The sequence below is a fragment of the Protopterus annectens genome, chromosome 7.part0 (assembly GCF_019279795.1).
Source record: "Protopterus annectens isolate FY-2018-M chromosome 7.part0, PAN1.0, whole genome shotgun sequence".
Taxonomy (NCBI): domain Eukaryota; kingdom Metazoa; phylum Chordata; order Ceratodontiformes; family Protopteridae; genus Protopterus; species Protopterus annectens.
Genome location: NC_056739.1, coordinates 783,833,733 through 783,858,231, shown reverse-complemented (window position 1 = coordinate 783,858,231; position 24,499 = coordinate 783,833,733). Strand labels below are relative to the sequence as shown.

General features: G+C 44.4%; 1 protein-coding gene across 1 annotated transcript in view; it reads right to left on the bottom strand.

The window, feature by feature from the left end:
- Positions 1-24,499, bottom strand: part of GIGYF1 (GRB10 interacting GYF protein 1) — a gene marked incomplete in the record, with an annotated part of 2,892,461 nt that overhangs the window by 1,456,523 nt on the left and 1,411,439 nt on the right. Inside the window, 1 exon segment of the mRNA XM_044077309.1 lies at positions 3,305-3,471. Coding sequence (XP_043933244.1) covers positions 3,305-3,471 — 167 coding nt within the window.

The window sequence follows — 24,499 nt, the reverse complement described above, 5'->3', positions numbered from 1 at the left end:
ATCATAGCTGCATCTGATAAGAGTGTCTGGCTACTTGGGCAGCCAGAGAAAGTTTAGAAGAAATGTCAGATTTAGTGGGGCAGTCAGGAGTATTGGCTAGTAAGGTGGCAGCTTGAGAAACCAGGTCCAAAGCAAATTTGGTCATATAAGTTTGATAATTGATGGCTCTAAAAGCCAAAGTGGAAGAGGTGTAAACCTTATCAATCATATCCACAGATTTGTTATATTTGTCAGTGTTAAGGGTGAGGCAGACAAAATGAGTTTGGATTGTTTGTCTGGATATGTGGCAATCACAGCTGGGTCTGCCTGGGGGGTTGACTAGAAATTTCTGATCCTCAGGCACCTTGTAAAAGCGGTCTGTGAGTTTAGGGGCAGGTGGCGGAGAGTCTGGTATCTTAGATGCAGAGGAAAAAGCATCCAAGTATGCAGAGATAACAGGGAGTGGAGGTAGATGAGGCTGAAGGCCTGAGGGCCATATAAAGGCCTGCATCAAGGAGGAAGTGAAGACTGCCAGTTAGGTAAGCATTCCTTAGACATGGTCAAATGTTTGGCCTTTTGTTTTCTTATGGATGGAGTGGACTTGGGCGTAGGCCTGGAGTCGGATACAGATATAACAGAAGTAGCTTCCAAAGGAAGTATCCCGGTCGAAGGATCTGCTAAATCTGGTTTCCCCTCGGCCATGATGGTAGTCGGTGTCTGGGCTTGCTCCAGGGACATGCCGGTCATCGTCGGGCAAAACAGCTTCCACAAAGGTCGCCGCTGAAGTCGATGGTTCTTCCGAGTGCCCCTCGACACCTGAATCTGAAGATGGCAGGGCATACGGAAGCAAAGCAGCAGAGGAAGAGGGCCTAGGAAACTTGGCCGCCTTACACGGAGGTTCTGTTGATGCCTCTGAATTGGGAACCATCCTAAGGGTTAAAAGCTTAAGCCGTTGGTTCTCCAAATAAAGATTAAGGGCGGCCAGATGGCTGCATAGGGTTTTAGGTACAAATGATTGGCAAATGGAGCAGGTGTTGTGGTCGTGCTCCCGGCCTAAGCAAAAAAAAAAACTCAGCGGTCATGCGAATCTTTATGGGGAATCTGGTGCCCGCATTGGCATTTACCCTTTTTTGCTGACATCGGCTATGGCTAGCTACAACAAACCAAGCTTAGCAAGATAATAGAAGGACCCCCCCCCCCCAAACGGGGTACTTAGTTTTTAGATGTTTGCGTTGAAAAAGCAAAGCACACGCGTTGTTCGTCTGCGGCTGAAAAGTGCTGACGTGTTTGCGTGCAGACATCACATTTAAGGAACCTGGTTTATGGCCCTACGTGTGACGTCCCATGCAGCTGCAACAGCCAAGCTGAAGCTTTTGTATAGGAGCCGACATATGGGTTAACAGAGGTGGAAAATCCCTCCAACAAGAACACTGCACATAGGAATAGAAGGACATCTGGTTTTAAAACTGCACCCCACTAAGAAGCAGTGGACAGCAGCCATCATTTATATATTTTGCAGAGAAGTATACTGAGCTGCTCTAGGTGCAAGTAGCAGATAGTTTCCTTTGAGGATAGTGCAGCAATGCTTACTCATGTATATGAATACAACTACTCTATTCTAAGTCGATTTAATGAGTACAGTATTGTGGGCAGACGGAAATAAAGTTGAAGGGATGTGTACATTCATGGCAATTGTTTGCCTTGCTTGAGTTAACATTTTAGATATTTTGTACAAAACTCTAACTGAATCAACAAGTTATTGACCTGCATTATGATGTCCTTGTAGAATAATAGCTTTTGGTTGAAGATTAGTCCTAGGTAATCTCTGTTGAGTACTGACGAGTGGTGCCCAGAGGATCTCTGATGCTTAAGTACAGGATGTTACATTAGACAGGTTTTACTACAAGTCTAGCATGCTCAATCTAAAAGTAGTTTCAAAGAATTTACAATCTGTCTTCTATAATACTGAAACATTCACAGTCACTAGAGTCAATCTGACACATCTACTTTCTTAAACCAGTACGTAAAGAGCTCTTAAATTTGTCACTGGCCAACGTTTTACTCCATTTACTTTTATGATGATGACTATCAGGATCTAATCCATAAATTAATTATATGCTTTTAAGTCGCACAACTATAATCTTACCATTCGGTTAAGACAAATCTAGCCAGCAAACTTTTGTGCTTGTGTCGCTAAAGTAACAGCAGCTAAATGCCTTTTTAACCTTTACACGATCCTGATACTCTCCTCCAAGTTCATGAAGGCTTTTAACAGTTTTCAGGTCAGCAAAATTGACAAAATCCTGGCCCAAATGGCTCAGAACCAAACACTCTTATGGGAATACAACTGAAAAGGCAACTACTTTCTCAATTAGTTCATATTTTTTTGATGAGAATGAGATATGGTTCATCTCCATGAGATGCTCTCTCTCATCTCCATGACAGCAGTTAGTTGTTTTAGTGGCAACACCCCCTGGAGTAGCTATCAGTTTGGTCCCTTCTGCTACATCTGTGATACTTTGCAGTAATTCTTCTACATATATCCTCACAAACTGACCAACAAATGCACTAAAATGGGGGAAAAAAGAAAGTTCACAAAACATACATTTTCACTATGGGGAAAATGCATCTTCAAAACAGGTGATCACCTTCTAAACAACAGAAAGTAGTGTCTTCAGAATGTGTCATGGAATAAAATGTGCCATAAAGCTGTCCAGTGCAACCCACTAATGCGAAATATTAAAAGACAGCAGAGACCTAGCAAAAGTGTTTACAGTACAAAAACAAAAACTCATGATCTTCCCAAAACAAAACTCACCACGATTAATAAAAATTCACAGCTGGTGCCTTCAATATGATCCTATACAACTGAGACAGTTTTTCAGTACTCTCTCTCTCTGAGCCATGCATTTCTCATAGGGAAACAACCTACACAGCTTCTGCTTGGTATCTTATTCCAAAACTTAATTTACTCTGCTCTATCTTACTTAGCCATTACTGTGGACATCAAATCCTCCCTCTAAAAGGGCAGGCAACGCTCTGCCTGGACTTAACTCGGTCCTCTTTTTACACAGAGTTTGTTTCATTAAGTAAACCTGCATAAACCATACAGCAAAGTTTCTCACTGCTCTTAAAGCAACATTTTCATTTAACATTGACAGCAACAGTTCTCTATCTATTCAGCTGAAAAAATTATCTCTGTTCTTAGTGAAACACTTATTTGCCTTGCATGTTAAAAGGAACATTTCTTACTGACAAACAGCAGTTCCATTTACAGACAAACACAACACAATTCACTTCTACTGTAGATCAGCAATAAACTTACCAGCAACGGAGGTGGTGATGGTCCAGGAGCAAAAGGCACTCTGCCCCACATTTTTATTACATCTCCCAGTGGCTGAAACCCTTCATCACAGCCCCTTTTCACTAGCAACGCCATACTGAAATAGCCAGCCTGGAACCACTCTGCCATCTCTTGGGTGCTGAACGGTCCTGCAGGAAGGGAGAAATAACAAGGGAAAACGTTAAATAATGATGAATCACAGCAGAGAATACAAAAAACTGTAAGCACTATAACTGATGCTGTGGACATCAAAACCTCCCTCCACTCAAAAGTACAGCTGCATGGCAAAAGAATAGTTGTGTAAGAACTTACCATAACCACAGATGTCCCTCTCTTCCATGTTGCAGTATTCATTACTGTAGCGAGGTTACTCCATGCAGCACTGGACATCCAAGCAAGTATACCAAAGTCTTAGGAGCAGGGGTATGTATGACGTTTGATGTCAGACGTTTGGTAGGTGGAGAGAAATCTGCCCCCTCAGGTGTCTAAACAGGTAAAGAGGAAGTAGGAGGGTGGGACTGAATACTGCAACATGGAAGAGGAGGACATCTAAAGTTATGGTAAGTTCTTGCACAGCGATTCTATAGTGCAATGAAAAAGTATATCCCCTTCCTGATTTCTTATTTTTTTGCATGTTTGTCACACTTAAATGTTTCACATCAAACAAATTTAAATATTAAACAAAGATAACCCAAGTAAACACAAAATGCAGTCTTTAAGTGATAATTTTATTTATTAAGGAAAAAAACTATCCAAACCTACATGGCCCTATGTGAAAAGGTAACCCCCCCCCTGTTAAAATCATGAAATTAACTGTTGTTAATCACATTTTTGGGAAAGCTGAGTTCAGTTTCACTAGCCACACCCAGGCCAGATTTCTGCCAGACCTGTTGAATCAAGAAATCACAAACAGAACCTGTCATAAAAAGTGAAGTAGGCCAAAAGATCCCAAAAAGGAAGACTTCATGCCGCGATCTAAAGAAATTCCGGAACAGATGAGAAAAATTAATTGACATCCTTCAGTCTGGAAAAGGTTACAAAGCCATTTCCAAAGCTTTTGGACTCCAGTGAATCACGGTGAGAGCCATTATCCACAAATGGTGAAAACATGGAACAGTGTTGAACCTTCCCAGGAATGGTCGGTTTACAAAAATTACCCCAAGAGCACAGAGACGACTTATCCAAGAGGTCACAAAAGAACCCAGAACAACATCTAAAGAACTGCAGGCCTCACTTGCCTCAGTTAAGGTCAGTGTTCATAACTCAACCATAAGAAAGAGACTGGGCAAAAATGACAGGCATGGCAGAGTTCCAAGGCAATAAACACTGTTGACCAAAAAGAACAAATGCTCATCTCACTTTTGCCAAAAAACATCTTGATGGCCCCCAAGACTTTTGGGAAAATATCCTTTGGACTGATGAAACAAAAGTCGAACTTTTTGGGAGGTGTGCGTCCCATTACATCTGGCATTAAAGTAACACAGCATTTCAGAAAAAGATCAACATGCCAACAAACATGTTGGTGGTAGTGTGATGGTTTGAGGCTGCTTTGCTGCTTCTGGACGACTTGCTGTGGTTGATGGAACCATGAAATCTGCTCTCTACCAAAAAATTGTGAAGGAGAATGTCCTGCCATTAGTTCGTGACCTCAAGCTGAAGGGCACTTGGGTTTTTCCAGCAAGACAATGATCCAAAACACACCAGCAAGTCCACCTCTGAATGGCTTAAAAAAAAACAAAATGAAGGTTTTGGAGTGGCCTAGTCAAAGTCCGGACTTGAATCCAATTGAAATGCTGTAGCATGACCTCGGAAACCCTCCAATATGGTTGAATTAAAACAATTCTGCAAAGAAGATTGGGCCAAAATTCCTCAACAGTGATGTGAAAGAATGACTGACAGTTATTGCAAATGCCTGATTGCAGTTGTTGCTGCCAAGGGTGGCACAACCAGTTATTAGGTTTATGGGGGCAATTACTTTTTCACATAGGGCCATGTAAGTTTGGATACTTTTTTTCCTTAATAAATAAAATCACATAAAAGCTGCACTTTGTCTTTACTTGCGTTATCCTTCTCTAATATTTACATTTGTTTGATGATGTGAAACATTTAAGTGTGACAAACATGCAAAAAAATAAGAAATTCAGGTCGTAGCCTGCTATAGGTCCCCAAAAGTACAGTTTTGTACCTACCATAAATGTAGATGTTCGAAGATCCACATTGCTGCAGTCCTTACACTTGGGTAGTCCGCTGTCCTCGGTCGGCCCGAATATCAAAGTATAAGGCTGACGTCGGTCAAGGGGCATTAGACTGACATCAGGACGTCAGGGTACAAATGCGCATGACCGACGTCATATCCTCAGTCTTTTCTTGCCCCAGATGTCAGAAGACCCTAACAAGAAAGGTCAAAACCCAAAGACCACAAAACCAACAACCAACCATCCTAACACTAATAATATGTACAATATATACAATATATACAATATTTACAATCCAACCCACACAACCGCCTCTAACTACAGAGGGGAAGGAGGGAGGGTAAATTGGACTGCAGCAATGTGGATCTTCGAACATCTACATTTATGGTAGGTACAAAATTGTACTATGTTCTTCATCTCACATTGCTGCAGTCCTTACACTTGGGTAGAATCCCAAAGCAGAGGTAAGGGAGGCTGGCACAACTATAAAGAAGCAGGAGCTGCCAAAATGCCCTGTAAAATAGCAGTGGCAAAACCAGCCCTAGATTTAGAGTAAAGTGGAAGGTGATAATGCTTAGAGAAAGTATGCACAGAACTCCAAGTAGCTGCCTCCAAGATATCTTTAGTTGCCACCCCTTAAAAAAGCTGTTGAAGTGGCAGTAGCCCTAGTGGAATGAGGCCTAATCCCAGCTGGAACCTCCTTGCCATGATGGGAATAACAGAAAACAATGCAAAACCCAATCCACTTTGAAATAGTTTGTTTTGACACAGGCTTGCCCTGAGAACTCAAAGCAAAAGAAACAAATAACTGCTGAGACTGCCTGAACCCTTTAGTTCTGCTTAAATAATATCGCAACTGCCTGTGTATATCCAAAGTGTGCAAAATCTTTTCCCCTTTATTTTGGGGGTTTGCATAAAAGGTAGGCAAATGAATAGTTTGGTTTAAAGACACACTAGAAACCACTTGAGGCATAAAGGAAGGGTTAGTACGCAAAGATACCCTATCCTTATGGAAAATTAAGAAAGGCTCAACTGCCATAAGGGCCTGTAATTCAGAAACCCTTCTCGCAGAGGTAATGGCTAACAAAAAAGCAGTCTTCCATGATAAATATTTCAACTCAGCAGTAGCTGCAGGCTCAAAAGGTTGTAGAGTGAGTTTCTCCAACACAAAATTGAGATCCCAAGCAGGAGTAGGAGCTCTCCATTGGGGGTCTTGTATTCTTTGCCCCTCTAAGGAATTGCTTAAACAAAGGATGAGAAAACAATGGTGGGTCACAATCATAGTGAGCAGAAATTGCTGCAGCATGAATCTTAATAGAAGAGAAGGACAAACCTTTGTCCAGTAACTCAGTAAGATATTGAAGAGCCACACTTAAATTAGGCTTAGAAACATCAAATGCTTTTGCTGCACTCCAAAATAAAAATCTCTTCCATTTATCTGCGTACACTTTCCTTGTACTAGGCCTTCTGGCTTCCAAAATAACATTCAAAACTTGCTGTGGAAGCTGAAACCCTCCAGGGTTTAAAACAGAATATGCCAGGCTGTCAGGTGAAGAGAGTGAAGTTTGACATTGAGTAAATGACTGTTCTCCTGAGTCAGCAGGTGTGGAATCGAAGGTAAAGGCCATGGAGGCTCCTGCCAGACTTCTCAGTAGTGGGTACCAATGCTGTCGAGGCCAATCTGGAGCTATTAAAATCATCTTTGGCTTGTCCTGTCTGACCTTCAGAAGTACCTTTGGGAGGAGAGGCAGAGGTGGAAAGGCATACACATGAAGATTGCTCCAATTGAATGAAAGAGCATCCACTTTCCAAGCTGTGGGATGAAAACATTTTGTGCAAAACTTTGGCAGCTGGTAGTTTAGTGGAGAAGCGAACAGATCTATGTCTGGAGTTCCCCATGACACTGTCAATTTCTGAAATACATGAGGATCCAATTTCCACTCGTGGGGATCCATAATTTGTCTGCTCAACACATCTGCTAAGGAGTTCTGTGCTCCGGCAGAAACCTTGCCTGAAGATTTAGCTGTAAACTGAGAGCAGTCTCCCACAAAATCATTGCTCGTCTGCACAGAGGATAAGAATGTGTTCCCCCTTGCTTGTTGATGTACCACATGACAGTTGTGTTGTCTGTTAGAATCAACACCTGCCCTGGAAGAAGTAAATCCTTGAAAGCTATTAATGCAAATTGGACTGCTAACATCTCCTTCAGGTTGATATGTAGATGTAGAAGTCTGGCAGGCCACGTGTCTTGTATCCACTTTCCATTTAGATGTGCTCCCAAGCTTTGTCTGAGGCATCTGTCGTTAGAATCTGACTTGCCTCTGGCCGGGTCACAGAGAGTCCCTTGTTTAGGTGACATTCCTGAGCCCACCACAAAAATTCCTTTTGAATGCAAGGTATTATCTGAATGACAGTGTCCAAATCTTGGCAGTGCTGTGTCCATACATTTTGAGATACCATTGCAGCTTCCTCATATGCAGTTTGGCATTGGGAAGCACCAGAATACAAGATGCCATGAACCCCAAGGCTTGAAGGACTGTCCTTGCAGTCAGCCTGGACTGATGAGACAATTGATGGAAGTAAAGAGAAAGATTCTTTTGTTTGTCCGGGGTCAAAAGGCCATCTGGGATGCTGTATTCAGTCTCACACCCAGAAAGCACATGTCCTGAGAGGGTACTAGACTGGACTTTATTTCGTTCACAGAATACCCCAGGCATCTTAGCACTGCTATCACATAGTGTAGATGATGAAGAAGTTCTTCTTTCCTTGAGCCAGAATCAGACAATCGTCCAAATAAGGATAGATCTGTATTCCTCTTAGTCTGAAGAAAGCTATCACTGGAGCCAGAACCTTCGTGAATACTCTGGGCAGTAGATAAGCCAAAGGGCAATGCAGAGAACTGATAATGAGAAGTCCCAGCCGAAACGTAGATACTTCCTGCAACTTTAGCCTGATAGGAACATGAAGGTAAGCCTCCTTGAGATCCAGAGTCACCATCCAATGATCTTTGCCCAGCAGAGGTAAAAGCTGTTGTAACGTCAACATTTTGAACTTGGGAATGTCCAGATAAGTGTTGAGGATAGATAAATCCAAAATTGGTCTCCACGTGTTCCCCTTCTTTGGTACTAGGAACAGGCGAGAATAAAATCCTAGGCCCACTTCTGACAGAGGGACCGGCTGAATGGCTCCTATTTGGAGCAGCAGAGAAATCTGTTTGTGAGCCTCTATTCTTTGCTGAGGAGGAGCGTCTGGCATGCCTTTGAAGGGAGGTAAGGTATGGAAATAAAACCTGTAACCTTGGTGTATGATATCCAACACCCATCTGTCTTGGGTAATTAAACTCCAATTTTCTTTGAAAAGTGCCAACCTTCCTCCCAAAGGTGCTGCCAGTCGAGAAGACTCTGGCAGCTGAAAAGGTAGGTCATTGGGTCTGTTTACGAAAGGACTGACCCCTGCCCTCACCCGAAGACTGTGCAGGTGAACTCCCTGTCCTAGGCCTGAAAGAGCCCTGAGCTCTGCCCCTACCAGTCTAGACCTGCCCCTAGACTGGGAATCATAAGAAGGATACGTCCACCCTTTAGTAGGCCAATTTCTGCTAAACTTCGGAGGCTGAACCTGCAAAAAATCCTTAACAGTCTGCATAGACTTAGCCTTGTCTTCCATTTTCTTTAAGACTGCCTCAACAGGTGAACCAAATAACACATCAGATTGTAAAGGAGCATCCAAAATCCTTGTCTTAACATGGTCACATAAATTCTGATCCCTCAGCCAGGCGTGCCTGCGAAGAACTGACCCTGTGGCAGCCACCCTAGACGAGGCCTGTACAGCATCAAAACCACATTGCAAAGAATGCTTACCCACTTGTTCAGAGACATGCACCAAATCCTGTAACTCTTTACAGTCAATACCTTCCGCCAGAGCATCTACCTTAGACTTCAATTGAGACAGTAGGTAGTTTTGGTATTTCAACATGTGAAACTGGCAATTTAGAGCCCTCATAGCTAGGGTGGAAGACGTATAAACTTTCTTTCCCCATCTATCCAAAGCCCTAGCCTCTTTATCTGGAGGAACCGGATTTTTAACAACAGAAGCCTTAACACTCTTAGGCCCCTGACTAACAGTTTCTGGGTCCGCCCTAGGACTCTTAAAAAGAAACTTATGAGCTTCAGGCACCCTATAATACCTATCCGGCTTAACAGGAGCAGGAGGCAAGGAATCAGGACTAAGAGAAGCCTCTGCAAACACATCCTCCACAACATCCAGAACAGGAGGTATAGCCAAAGGCCTATGCTGGGGTAAAAACAGAAATTCCCTAAGCCTTTTCCTGGAATCAGAGAAATCCTGACCTTCCCACTTAAAATGCTCCCTCATGGAATGGAGGGTCTCTGAAAAGAAAAATCCTCAGGAGGAGAAGCAGAAGGAGTAGAATCATCCACATCAGAATCAGAATAAGGAGAATACTCCTGCAAGTCTTCAGCCGAAGACTCTGAAATATCTGAAGCCTGCTCAAAACTCCCCAACTCAGGTTCCACCCTAGGCCTCTTATCAGGAGGGGGCAAAGAACCTCTAATTAAGGTAATCAAATCTTCTGCCATTTTAAGCATATGCTTCTTGGGCACAGATCCTGAAGAACTAGGAGTGACACCAACTGAAGCTAAACCTGGCCTGCCTCTGGGAGAAGCCTTAGAAACAGAAGGCCTAACCACCCTAGGAAGGGAGGGGAGTACAGTAACCTGAGAAGCCCCTTCAGCCTGACTTGCCTCCTGAGAGGCCACATCCTGCAATAACAAGGTCTCCCCCTGGGCCTCCAGAGAAACCTCCGGTGGAACCACCGGCTCCACCGATACCTCTAAAGAACCGGCGTCCGGTACGGACTCGTCTACCCTGGGCTTAGCTGCTTTATCCTTGCGCTTCTTAGAAGAAGCGGGCCGGAGCATCCGGCGGCATAGTGTAATTGCACCGCTTCCCAAAGACTAACCTGGCACAATCTAACCTTCTCTTAATAGTGCGCTTATTGAATCTAGCACAAAAGCGACACCCAACAACGTCGTGCTCAGGCCCTAAACAAGGAATACACAAGGTATGATAATCTCTATGCGGTATCTGTTTCCCACAAGAAATACAGTTATTCACTTTTTCTGACATCCGGTAAACCACTGAGGCAAGAAAAAGCAAAATATTCCCAACGGGTACTTAGCCAACTTTGACTCGGTCTGAAACTCCGAACTCGAAAAATTTCAGAACGCCGAACGGCACTTGCAACGCTGCTTCTGCATCGGACCATGCGGCAAAAAAGACTGAGGATATGACGTCGGTCATGCGCATTTGTACCCTGACGTCCTGATGTCAGTCTAATGCGCTTTGACCGACGTCAGCCTTATACTTTGATATTCGGGCCAACCGAGGACAGCGGACTACCCAAGTGTAAGGACTGCAGCAATGTGAGATGAAGAACATCATGTCCCAAGATTCATACTCCACATTCCTAAGAACCCTGGAGAATATTAGGGTCCAACCTAACATATTCATGCTGGGCGACTTCAACTACCCCTGCATTAAATGGGAAAACTACTCATGTAACAATACACTTGCCCAACACTTTCTGGAATTCATTAATCCCAATGCCCTGGATCAGCTCGTTCTTACCCCCACTTGAGGTAACATCCTTGACCTGGTCATTACTAACATAGGTGACCACTGCTCTACACCAATAGTCAACTCCTCCCTGTTTAGATCCGATCACAAGCTAATCACCATGGAAATCCACATACCTCCCCACCCCCCAACAAAGGCAACCACCATGAAAAACCTTTCCAAAGCTAACTTTGGGGTCCTAAAAACAGAGGTGGCTAACTTCACTGCACCCATGCAAATGGAGAATAGTTGCATAAATACTAAATCAAACACCAATGCACTGTACAAACATGTACATAAATGCATGGATCTCGCTACATCCAATAGAACTAAGACGCTCTCCTCAAACAAAAGGAAGACAACCTGGTGGTCCCCTGCCATAAACACACTCTACAACAGTAGGAGGAAATTGATGCAGAATAAGGTGAAGTCCCAAGACTGGAAAAACTCCCTTACCAGCCTTAACAAAAGGTTGAGATCCCTCATCAAATCCTCTAAAGCTAGCTATGAAAACAGAATTGCAGCTGATAGTAGAGACAACCACTAGGCCTTCTATAGTTATGTAAAGAATCTCCATGGCAACACCCAAATTTGCTTTGAGCTACGGCACAATGGTGCCTCCTATACCGAACCAACATATATTGCAAATATACTGGCGGACAGATTTAGTGCTAACTTTACCCCACCCCCAGGACCAATCACAATACCAGTAGATTGTCAAGCACCCAGGATTACTGCTGCAGAGGTTAAACCAGCACTGTCCAAGGCCAAGAGCACAGCTTATATGGGACCTAACAGTATCCCTGGCTGTGTTCTGCATGAACTACAGAGTAAACTGGCACCTCACCTGTGTGCCCTGTTCAATCACAGCCTAACCTCAGGCTTTGTCCCCACCGAATGGCACTTTGCTACAGTCATCCCTCTCCACAAAGGAGGAGTGACTACAGACCCCGGGAACTATCACCCCATTAGCCTGACGAGTCTGATATGCAAAGCTATGGAACGCATCATCATGGACCTAAGAAACAAGGATATAGGGTATCTCCAAACTCTAGATCCTACACAGTTTGGTTTTAAGGGTAGATCATGCCTGCTCAACTTGGTTGATTTCTTTGAATCAGTCACCAGAGCTGTGAATGAAGGTAAGGTGGTTCATATACACTACCTTGATCTGGCCAAGGCCTATGATACCATTCCCCTCAGGAATCACAGAAAAACTTACTAAGCTACGCATCAACCCCTACATCACTACGTGGGTTGCAAACTGGCTCACAGATAGAACCCACAGTGTGACAGTAGCTGACTCCAAGCCAGACTACCGACCAGTCACAAGGAGAGTCCCACAGGGTTTGGTCCTGGGCCCTCTCCTGTTTAGTATCTACTTCTCTGAAGTCCAGCCCAACACAAAGGGAGTCTGACTGACAAAGTTCGCAGATGATTGCAAGTTGGGAGGTATTAACTCCCCAAGTGATGCTGACATCCTACAGAAAGGCCTCAATGAGACCAACGACTGGTGTCAGAACCATGGCCTTAAGCTCAATGCCAAAAAATGTGTCTTCATCCCCTTTGGGAAAAACCCGGTTCCCTTGAATTACCACATTGATGGTAGTCCACTGAACACAGAAGGTGTTATAAGAGATCTGGGAACACAGGTTGACAGCAACCTCTCTTTTGACCACCACGTTCTCACCGTGGTCAGAAAGTCCTATGTGGCACATCTCATTACTAAGGGTTTTGCAACCAGGAAGAAAGAGGACATTGTCTCCCGCTACTCTTCCCACATTAGGCCAATCACAGAGTACAATGCCCCATTTGGCATGTACTTCACTAAACAACGGGAGCGGCCGCAAAAGTACCTCACAAAGAGGATCATAGGTCTTAAACACTTGTCCTATATGGACAGATTAAAAAAACTCCCAACAATTCTGTCTCATATCACCTACTTAAAGGCGATCTCTGCTTGACTTGCAAAGCCATGTCTGACCCAGCTCTATTAGAAATGCTACATCTAAAGAAATCCCAATCCCTCCGCACTACACGCTCCAGAGACCTCAACCTCATTACCACAATCAACAGAACATGCTGGAGGGACAGGTTCATAACCCAGAGACTGCCCATGCTATGGAACAGACTTCCCATACATGTCAAGCAGAGCACCTCACTGGCTCTCTTCAAAACAGATCTTGATGAGTGGATGGGAAATAGAAAATTCACCACGGGGATCACTCCAGTGGCTCTACTCAACAGAGGCACTAGGAACTAAGGTTGGGTGGCACAATGCCAGGGTAATCCTTTGGGCTAGGCTTGTAAAGGCTCCAGGGCCATTAGCCTAGTACACACCTATGAACCTGTGAAATCAGGAAGAGGGCAAATGCTTTTTCATTGCACTGAATGTCCTTTTATTCTCATGTTGCAATATTCATTACTGCAGGGAGAGTACCAAAGCTTTAGGTATGAGCCTAGGAAGGAGGGAAAAGGTCCCTGGTCTATTAGGCCATCTCGAATGGACCTAGCAAAACCACTTCTGGCCCTAGAAGCCAAATCTAGTTCATAATGTCTGGTAAAGGTATAGACTAATGACCAGGTAAGCGGCTTCTATGACAGAAGAGTAGTCTACCCCCTTGACGAAAGCAGATGAGGAGGCAACTGCCCTAGTGGAATGAGCCCTCAAACTTTCAGGTAGGATTCTGCCATGAAATGAGTAGCATGCAGAGACAGGCTTAGATATCCAAGAAGAGATTGTATGTTTAGAAACTACCTTCCCCAAGGCCCTTGGGTGTAAGGAGACAAATAGCTGGTCAGACAATCTAATGGGTTTGGTCTTTTCCAGATAATAACCAAGTTGTCTGTGGACATCTATAGAAAGTAGAATTTTTTTCAGAGGCATCTTGAGGTTGAGGGAAGAAAACAGGAAGGTTAATGGTCTGATTCAAAGATAGCTCATCAACCACCTTAGGCATGAAGGAAGGGCTAGTCCTGAGGGAGACCCTGACTTTATGGAAGATGAGGTAAGGAGGGATGGACATCAGGTATTGGATTCTATATACCCTCCTGGTGGATGCGAGGGCCACCAGCAGCACGGTTTTCCAGGCACATAGCTTCAGTGAAGCAGAGGGGGCTGGCTCAAAAAAAGGTAAAGTGAGTTTTCCAGAACAAAATTCAGGTCCCATCCATGTAGGAGTTATTGGTTTGTGTGTGTGTGTGTGTGTGTGTGGGGGGGGGGTCTGATACAGACTACCCCTTTTATAAAGGGCTTAACCTCTAATCTGGTTGCCAGAAGAGGAAATGGCAGACTAGTAGACCTTAGCAGAAGAGTATGTTAGTCCTAAATGGAGAAGCTCACATAAGTAAAAAAAAGGAACATGGGTACAGTAGTGAGTAAAGGGTCCTGCTTTTTTCTTATAACACCATGTGGAGAATCTTTTCCATTTTGCCACAATTTCTCCTGGTATTGAATTTCCTGCCCTCCAGCAGGATACTGAGTACATCCTCTGAGTACAGGTGCCTGAAGGGGATCAGAACCCTATCGCCCATAAAGTGAGTCTGAGATTGCTCACCTGAGGGTGTATTAGGGGCAAACTGTGGTGATTGCCCTTGGCTACTAGATAAAGAAAGGGAAACCAGCGCTGTCTTGGCCAGAGTCACCAGCAGGATATTTGCCCTTGGCTATAAGATGAAGAAGGGGAAACCAATGGTGTCTTGGCCAGAAGGGAGTCACCAGAAGGATTTTTGGTTGTCCTTTGTCTTGTGTGAGTAGGTTTAGACAATGGGGTAAACTGGTGATTGCCCTTGGCTACTAGATGAAGAAGGGGAAAGCAGTGCTGTTTTGGCCAGAGTCAACAGCAGGATATTTGTCCTTGCCTAGTAGATGAAGAAGGGGAAACCAATGGTGTCTTGGCCAGAAGGGAGTCACCAGCAGAATTTCTGGTTTGTCCCTCTGAATCTTCAGGAGGACCTTCTGAATCAGTGTGAAGGGGGGGGGGGGCGCATAAAGATACAACCTCGGCCAAGAGAAATAGAAGGCGTCCACTTTCCAGGCCTGGGGACATGGATCCCTCATACAAAACAGACATCTGCCTATTCTGGAAGAAGGCAAAACAGGTCTGCCTGAGTAATACTCCACTTGTAAAGATCATCTAGGAACACCTCTTTGTGAAGCATCCATTCGTGAGAGGGTGCAGAAGTTCAGCTAAGTTTGTCTGCCATGGCATTCTCGAGTGTAAACTGCTTGAAGGTGGATTTACACAGATGATGCAGAAGACCAAATCTATATGGCCAGGATGAAAAGAGGGTAAGACCTTGCCCTCCCCCCGCCTCCCACTTATGTACCACAAGACAGTCATATTGTCAGTGACTACTTTCAAGGTCCCTGCTAAGAGGGCTGGCTGGAAGATCTGTAGTGCTAAGTAAAGGGTTCTCATCTCTTAGATTTTGATGTGATCCCTTTGCCTTGGAGACCACCCTCACTGCACTTTGCTTAGTTTTTGCTGGTGTTGAAAAACTGCTGCCCAACCCAGGTCTGAAGCATCTGTGAAGATTTGCTGTGAGGGCGGAGGTAACTCCAAGGGTATGCCCTGGTTGAGACTGATGGCTGTAATCCACCATTCCAACTCTTTTGTAAGGAATGGTAGTTAAGGGGAGGGAGATATCCAGAGGACGCAAATATTGACTACAATGAGTCTTTAGAACCCACCAGAACATCTACATTTATGGTAAGTGTACACAACTGTACTATGTTCTTTGTGTTTCACTGTTGCAGTCATTACATTTGGGTAGAATCCCAAAGTTATGGATGGGAGGCTGGAACTAAATAGCATTAGGAGCGGCTATAAGGCCCTGGAGAACTGCAGTGGCAAAGCCTGCCCTGGACTTACAGAAGAGAAGCAAATGATAATGCTTTGTAAAAGTATGAACAGAGCTCCAAGTAGCAGCTTCTAGAATGTCTTTGGTTGGCACCCCTCTGAGAAATGTGACCCGATTCCCTTGGGCACCGGTTTACCATGATGCAAATAGCAGAAACGAATGCAGTGGCTTATCCACTTTGAAATAGTCTGCTTTGAAATAGCCTTCCCCTGTGATCCTGTAGCAAATGCCACCAGTAGCTGCTCAGACTTTCTTAGAGATTTGGTCCGGTTTAAATAGAATCTTAGTTGTCTGTGTATGTCCAAGGAATGCAGAATCCGCTCTCCCTTGTTCTGCGGATTTGGGTAAAAAGTTGGCAGGTGAATAGTTTAAGAGCCACACTGGATACCACCTTAGGCATAAAGGAAGGATTGGTCCTGAGGGACACCCTGTCTGGGTAAAATGTAATAAAAGGCTCCACAGCCATGAAGGCCTATAGTTCTGAAACCCTTCTTGCTGAAGTGATTGCCAGAAGGAAAGCTATTTTCCAAGATAAAAACTTTATATCCACAGTAGCTGCTGGTTCAAATGGAGGCAGGGTGAGCTTTTCCAACACAAAATTGAGGTCCCATGCAGGAGTTGGTGATCTAGGAGCCTTCATTTTTTGGCCCCTCTAAGATATTGTTTTAGCAGAGGATGAGAAAAGATGGGAGGCTCTGTGTTGTAATGAGCTGAGATGGCAGAGGCATGGATTTTTATTGATGAAAAAGATAGGCCCTTGTCAAGCATCTCAGTCAAGTATTGTAAAATCTGAGGAATATTTGGCTTTGCTGTGTCCGTCCCTTCTGCTTGGTTCCAAGCACAGAATCTCTTCCATTTATCAGCATAAGCTTTTTTAGTACTAGGCCTTCGGGCTTCCAAAATGACATCCATCATAGATTTTCTGAGAGGTGTTGTTTGAATAATTACATGATCAGCCATGCTGCAGGACTCAGAGTTTGGAGCTGATTGTGCAGAATTTGATTGCTCTGCTGAGACAGTAGATGAGGTATTTGAGGCAAGTACCTAGGAGGGAGTCAAGACATATTCCTTAGAACTGGGTACCAGTGCTGGCGAGGCCAGTCCGGGGCAATTAGGGTCATTTTTGTTTTTTCCTGTCTGACCTTTAGTAAGACCTTGGGAAGAAGAGGCAGAGGAGGAAAGGCGTAGACTGATGGCTTTTCCAACTGAAGGATAGAGCATCCACTTTCCATGCTTGTCTGAGATAAGTCCTTGTGCAGAATTTGTCCAGTTGATAATTTTGGGTAGAGGCAAATAGATTTATGTCTGAACTCCCCATTTCTCTGTTATCATGCTGAAGACTTGTGGATCCAGTTTCCACTCGTGAGGGTCCATAAGATTTCTGCTTAGGTCTGCCAGCGTATTTTGTTTCCCTGGCAGGAATTGAGCTTGAAGTTATACTTGGTAATTCAAGGCTGTGTCCCACAATGTCATGGCTAGACTGCAAAGGGGGTAGGAATGTGTACCCCCCTGCTTATGTACCACATAACCATGGTGTTGTCCGTCTTTATCAGTAGTTGTCCTGGATAAACCAAGTCCTTGAAGGCTGTCAGGGCATTCTGAACAGCTAACATCTCTTTCTGGTTGATACGCAGAAGCATTTATTTTTGGACTCCATATGCCCTGAATGCATCTCCCCGCCAGGTGGGCCCCCCCCAAGCATAGTCTGATGCGTCTGTAGTTAGGGTTTGGGTGACAGGGGGTAGAGTGAAAGACCGTCCCATGTTCTGGTGACATGTCTCTGCCCACCAAGGAAACTCCTGTTGTAGGCAGGGAATGAGAAGAATCATTGTTTCCAGACTGTGACAATGTTGACTCCATACACTTTTTAGATACCACTGTAGTTACCTCATATGCAGTCTTGCATATGGAATTAGTAGAATTCAGGATGCCATGAACCCCAAAGCCTGCAGAATTTGTCCTGCAGATAACTGGGTTTTTGTTGCCAACTGTTTGAAGTAAATAGTCAGTTGCCTTTGCTTGTCTGGCGTAAGGTAAACCATCTGGGCAGTTGTATTCAAGCTTGCACCCAGGAATGTAATCTTTTGAGAGGTTACCAGTTGTGATTTCTTTTAATTTATTATGCACCCTAGGCATGTTAGAAGCCTTTTTACAAAAGCCAGATGTTGAAGAAGAATGTCACTGTTTTCTGCTTGAATGAGACAGTCGTCCAAGTAAGGATAGATTTGTATGCTTCTTTGTCTGCAAAATGCAATTACTGGTGCCAGGCACTTTGTAAAGACCCTGGGCGCAGTAGATAAGCCAAAGGTCAGTGCAGAGAATTGGTAATGCATAAAACCAGCCTTGAAGCAGAGGTATCTTCTGCACGATTCCCTTATTGGGATATGCAGGTATGCCTCTTAAGTCTAGAGTCACTAACCAAGCATTCTTGTCCAGCATGGGCAGAAGCTGTTGCAAAGTCAGCATTTTGAATTTTGGGATATCCAAGAATGTGTTCAAAATCGATAAATCCAGTATTGGACGCCAGGCATCGTCTTTTCTGGGTACCCGAACAGTCTTGAATAAAACCCTTGTCCTTTTTCCTGTTCTGGTACTGGTTGAATAGCCCCCATATCCATGGGGGATGTAACTTGTTTCTGTGCCTCTGCCCATTGATTTTGTGGCAGATCTGGACAACCGTTTGGAATTGGCAAGGTATGGAAATGAAATCTTTATCCCTGGGATACTATGTTTAATACCCACTTGTCCTGGGTTATTAACTGCCAATTTTGAGCATGAAGTGCTAATTTTCCCCCTAAGGGGGCTGCCAAAAGATAAGTGCTTGGTGATGGCAGAGGGAAGTCATTGAAACTGTTTACTGTAGGGTTGTGCTTTGTCTCCTCCAGATTTGGAGGTAGAGGCACCCCATTGCTTTGACCTGTAAGAACCTTGTGATTGGTATCTAGAACCTTTTGAGTGCCTGGATTTGCCCTGTGAGGCTCTGTCGGACACAGGAAAGGACCATTTTTTGTAGGCCAGTGTCTAATGAATCTTGGTGGCTGCACTTGTAAGAAATCTTTTACAGTTTGCATAGACTTAGCTTTGTCTTCCATTTTCTTTAAAACCTCTTCTGCCTTATTACCAAACACAGTATCATGCTATAAAGGTGCATCCAACAATTTTGCTTTAACATGATCAGGCAGATTTTGCTCCTTGAGCCAGGCATGCCTTCTAATCACAGATCCAGTAACTGCGGCCCTGCAAGAGGCCTCCAAGGAATCAAAACCACAATGCAAAGTATGCTTTCCAACCTGTTCTGCTGCATGCAATAATTCCTGTAATTCTTATTTTCCACACATTCAAAAATCAACACCATTTTCTGTTTCAATAATCCCACAACATGCTGTTGATATTTAAGCATATGAAACTGGCAGTTTAAGGCACTAATTGCCAAGGTTGCAGAAGTACAAACCTTCTTTCCCCATCTATCCAGCGCCCTGGAATCTCTATCAGAGGGGGAGGGATTTGTAGCTGTTGAGGCCTTTACACCTTTGGGACCCTGTGAGATAGTTTCAGAGTCAGCAGCAGGATTTTTGAATAAAAATTTGTGGGAGTCAGGAACCCTGTAGTATCTGTCTGGCTTACTAGGAGACAGAGGTAGAGAATCAGGAGCCATGCTTGATTCCAAAAACACATCAACAATGTCTAATACAGGAGGTATAGCCAAAGGCCTATGCTGAAAAAGAAGAAGGAAATACTTAAGCCTCTTTTCTTTTATTCTGAGAAATCCTGATTCTCCCAATGAAAATGTTCCCTTAAAGTATGCAAGGTTTCTCCAAAAGAATAATCTTCAGGAGGAGATGCAGATGGGATGGATTCCTCTGCATCTGAATCCTCATAGGGTAGTACAGAAAATTCCTGATCAGAAGAGGAATCAGAAGAAACAGAAACCTGATCTGAAGATTCATAACCAGTGTCTTGCCTAGGCCTCTTATCAGGGGGGGTTGGGAACCCCTGATCAAAGTAATTAAGTCTTCAGCCATTTTGATCATCTGTTTTTTAGGCATAGAGGTCTGAGCACGTAGCTCATGCGCTGTTATTTTAGCCTTAGGAGTTGCTTTTGTCTTTGTTTTTGAAGCTGGCGTCAGTTTTATATAGAAATGTTGAGGCCTGAAAACACCCTCAGAAGCCGGTGCCTGCTCAGCAGCACCAGACCCATCTGAGGGAGAGACATCGGCGGGTACAATACTCTGAGAATCACGCAGCATGCTGGACTCCGCATGGGTCTCAGTAGAGGCCTACGACTGGAAAGTAGCAGGTATCAGGGGCTGCGAAAGTGCCTCACTTAATACCGCCGAACCGGTGACTGGCTTAGGAGAAGCTTCGTCGTCGGTTTTGGGCCTCGACGGTCTGTCTCCTGTCCTTTTCTTTGTGTTTTTTGTGAACTCCGGTAGTCGGACTGCTATCTAACGACATTTCAGGGTAATTAAATCTGTTTCCAAAATATTTTGAAGCAAAGATATACAGACGCTTAATAGTGCGTTGGTTAAATCTAACACAAAACCGACAGCAAGGCACTTATGATCTGGGCCTAGGCAAGGAATACAGTACAAATGAAAATCCTTATGAGGTATTTGCTTCCCACAAGTAATGCAATTATTAACTTTTACTGACATCGGTAAGGAGCAAGAAAAAGTTTCCCCAACGGGGTACTTACCTTTAATTGAAGACTTCGGTTCTGAAATTCGAATGCGAAAATTTCAGGAGTCATCCGACCGGCACTTGCGAACTGCTTCTGCTTCGGGCACCGCACGGCAAGAAAGACTGGAGAAAATGGCGTCGGCTGCATGTTTTATACCCCTGACGACCTGACGTCATGGAAGAGGAGACAGCAACTGACGCAGGACCCAAGACTTTGATATTCAGGCCGACTGAGGGCAACCTGCCAGCAGATAACCCAAATGTAATGACTGCAACACTGAAACACGAAGAACATCCAGTAAATGTTTTAAATTTTGCAACTCCTTTCCCTTTTCTTGCAGGGATGTGAGGAGTTCTGCAAATGCTTCACCGAAAAGGGCCTTATTATCTAGTGGCACGTCCAGAAACTTGGTTTGTACATCCATAGGGAGAGGTTGTAGCCTCACCCAGGAATATCTTTGCAATACACAGCCTGAAGCTGCAGAATTAGAAGAGGCCTCCATCGCATCGTAACTGCACTTAATGGAGTACCTCATCACCTGTGAGGCCTTGGAGAGAAGGGAGTTTAGTTGGGCCTTAGCAGGCGAGTGTGGTATATCAGGCAAGAGGGCTGCAGCTTTAGAAAGGGTGTCTAGAACAAACCTGACCATGTGGGTTTGATAGTTTAGGGCTCTGATGGCAAAAGTGGTAGTAGTACAGACCTTCTTCCCTAGCCTATCCATAAATTTGCTGTCCTTGTCGGTGGGGAATAAGGAGGAAGAAAGCAGCTACTTGGAGGACTTGTCAGCTGAGACTGCTATGACTGGAGAGGGAGTTCTTAAACAGGCACTGGGTATGCTGAGGAAATTTAGAGAACCTGTCTGTGCGCTTAAAAGCTGTGGATTGAGAATCAGGGGTCTGTAAAGCAGCCAAAAAGGCATCCTGTAAGGCTGGCAGCAAGAGTGGGACTGCAGACGGCGAGGGTTGATCCATCTGAAGTAATTCAAAATACCTCTTTTTGGTTTCTGACATCTGAGGCCTGCCACTTAAAGTGTTCTCTCATGGGAGAGATGGTGTCTCCAAAAGAAAATTCTTCCCCCTAGAGATTCAGGACTGAGTCTCCTCTTCCTCAGGGTTAATGAAGTCCTTGGGGGATTCAATTTGAGAACAATAAGCAAGAGAATCTTCAGAGGAGGAGAATTCTTCCTCAGACTCTTCTAAGGCCTGCACAGAAGTAGGGGCAGGTGGAGGTACCTGTGACTGTATGGACTGGAATGCCCTGAAAAGATTATGGGAGAAAACTTCCTATCCAGGGGTAGATTGCTGTTCTGTATGTTTTAATTTTTGTTCTCACCACAGGGGAGTTGAAGGATGGGAGGATTTAGAAGTCGACATCTGGGAGGATTGCAGAGCAGGAGCAGGCCCCCCTCATGCTACGAGCCGTGGTTCTTCCTCACCATCAGGGACTGATGGCTGATCAACAGAGGACATACTCAGCATTTCCATCAGGCCGGTTTCCATTACAGTTCCTGATTCAAACTGAGAAACAGGCATCCGATGCGACCCTGGGCTAACATCTGCCTCAAGAGTCTCACTGGCATCGGGCCTAACTTTTTTGGCCTTCTTCATAAGCGGCTCGTCGGAAGTACCTACCCTGCCCTCATACCCAAAGCTAGACGCCGGAGTCTCTGGTTCTCTAGATAGACTTTGAGCCCAGCCAGATGGCTGTGAAGAGTTTTAGGCACAAATGTCAAGACGCATGGTCGTAGGCCTCACCTAGAAAAAACAGCAATTATCATGCATGTCCTTGTGTGGAATTTGTCTTCCACAAGCACACTTCCCTTTTCTAGTTGACATGTATGTCTGAAAAGCTAAGGAATAGATAAAAACCCAAAGGGCACTTACCTGTAGCGGACGGCTGTCAAACGAACAAACTGCTTCCTGAAGCTGGCAATCAGAAGTCCGACTATCACTGTGGCAGAAAAGTTCTGAAATGGGTAAGTGCACACATCACCTTTATAGCCAACATCAGTTTATGGCTATGACAAACGTCACAAATACCACTGCGCCTAAGACTTTGGTATACTGGCCGGATGTCCGGTGCTGCAGGCAGCAATCTCCCTACAGTAATAAATACTGCAACATGAGAATAGAAGGGCATCTTACACTGCAGTAATCTTCAAATACAGGGATCAAATCTACAACAGTACTCATCATAAAAAGGATCTGCTAACATACATCAAATACAGCTTAAGGCTTGCAGCACTGTATGCAGCCACAGCAAGCAGGTTTCCTCTTCATACCACTGATATTAGCAGGATGATGGGTAGAAATGGCAGAGTTAGCCCATGTCATCTTCAGTTATTTTCTATGTAGGAAGGGATACAATAGCTGCCCAAACAGTGAAGTACACCTGTTAATGTCAGCCTAGAGACAAAAGGCTATACAGGCCTGCCAACCTTACAGGATACAAAAACAAGGAAGACAGAAGCAAGCATCTCAAAGTTGTAGGAGCTTTTTGAAAAGAAGAAGAAGCAGTCATAGCAAGGGGAGCCCACACTCTTGCTGTGACCACTACATTATCTATTGCCAAGGTGACTTTCCCATGCTGCCGTATTTCGTTCATAGGCTCACAAGCTGCACCAGCTTCCCTGGCCAAATGCCAAGGGCAGGGAGCCAGGATGTCCTGCTGCAGTGCAGCAGCAAAACTTAATTTACTTCTAGAAAAAGTGTAACATTTATAATACTTGGAAAAATAAGTTCGGAGGCCAAAGCTGATTCACAGACATACTGGCATCAGGAAATTTTAGTTCAGAACTATGAGAAATCACTTTTAGCATGGAAGTGGTACTAACCCTTAAGCTAACCATTATCTTTAGCAAACACTGTGTCAGGTTCTATGCAATGACGCTCTGCAGGGGGTCTACTGGAGATGCTACATCCACAAAGAAAGGGTTTTTACAAGATAAAAATTCCATGACATAAGCAAAGGATGACTGTTGAGGAATTAAGTTAGTTTTTCAATGACAAAAGAAAGGCCCCATTGAAAAGGTGAGTGGTTACTGGAGTGAAGCACCCTTTCAGAAATAGGGCAACTGAGGGGCAGCAAGTCACAGGAGGGTCCGCAAGTACACAATGAAATGACAGAGTTGCACCTCCAATGACACACGTCAAACCTTCATTAAATAAGGAGGCTACAAAGCCAAGAACGTTCTGAACTGATGTCACTTCTGCTGTGAGATGGAAAAATGCACAGCAGAAAGACAACCTCTTCCATTTGCCCAAATAAAGCTTTCCAACTGTACAAATGAGTGCTTCCTGTAAGATACTTAACGCAATACATGGACAATGGTTCCCCAGAGGGGTTTTGGGGACTTGGCCTCCAGGCTGCCAAACTGTGGCAGCTAAGATATGAACACATGAAACAAACATTTTGCTGAATTAGCAGTATGTAAAACATTGACAGAATAAGTGGTCCTATTTTTCATCTGAAGGAGCAGGAAGGACTCACTGAGGTTGTCGGTGTGAAGCCACCAATTGAGATCCTGTCTGCACCTGTCTGTGAGCAGAATAGGGTAAGAAAGTGGAAGATGTTGAAGAGACGGCTGGGCGAAGAGTAGCCACTGAAGGAGGCTCGTATGTAACCTTGCCAGAGGAACTAACATAACTGTAGGCGTAAATCTGTTGTTGTAAAACTCTGATACTTCCCTGTGGTAAAAACGCCCGCATGAGCACGGTGTCTAATTTGGCGCCTATAAAGGTGACACGTTGCGAGGGCAACAAGGCAGACTTTTCCCACTTCAAGGTGATGCCCAACTGTTGACAT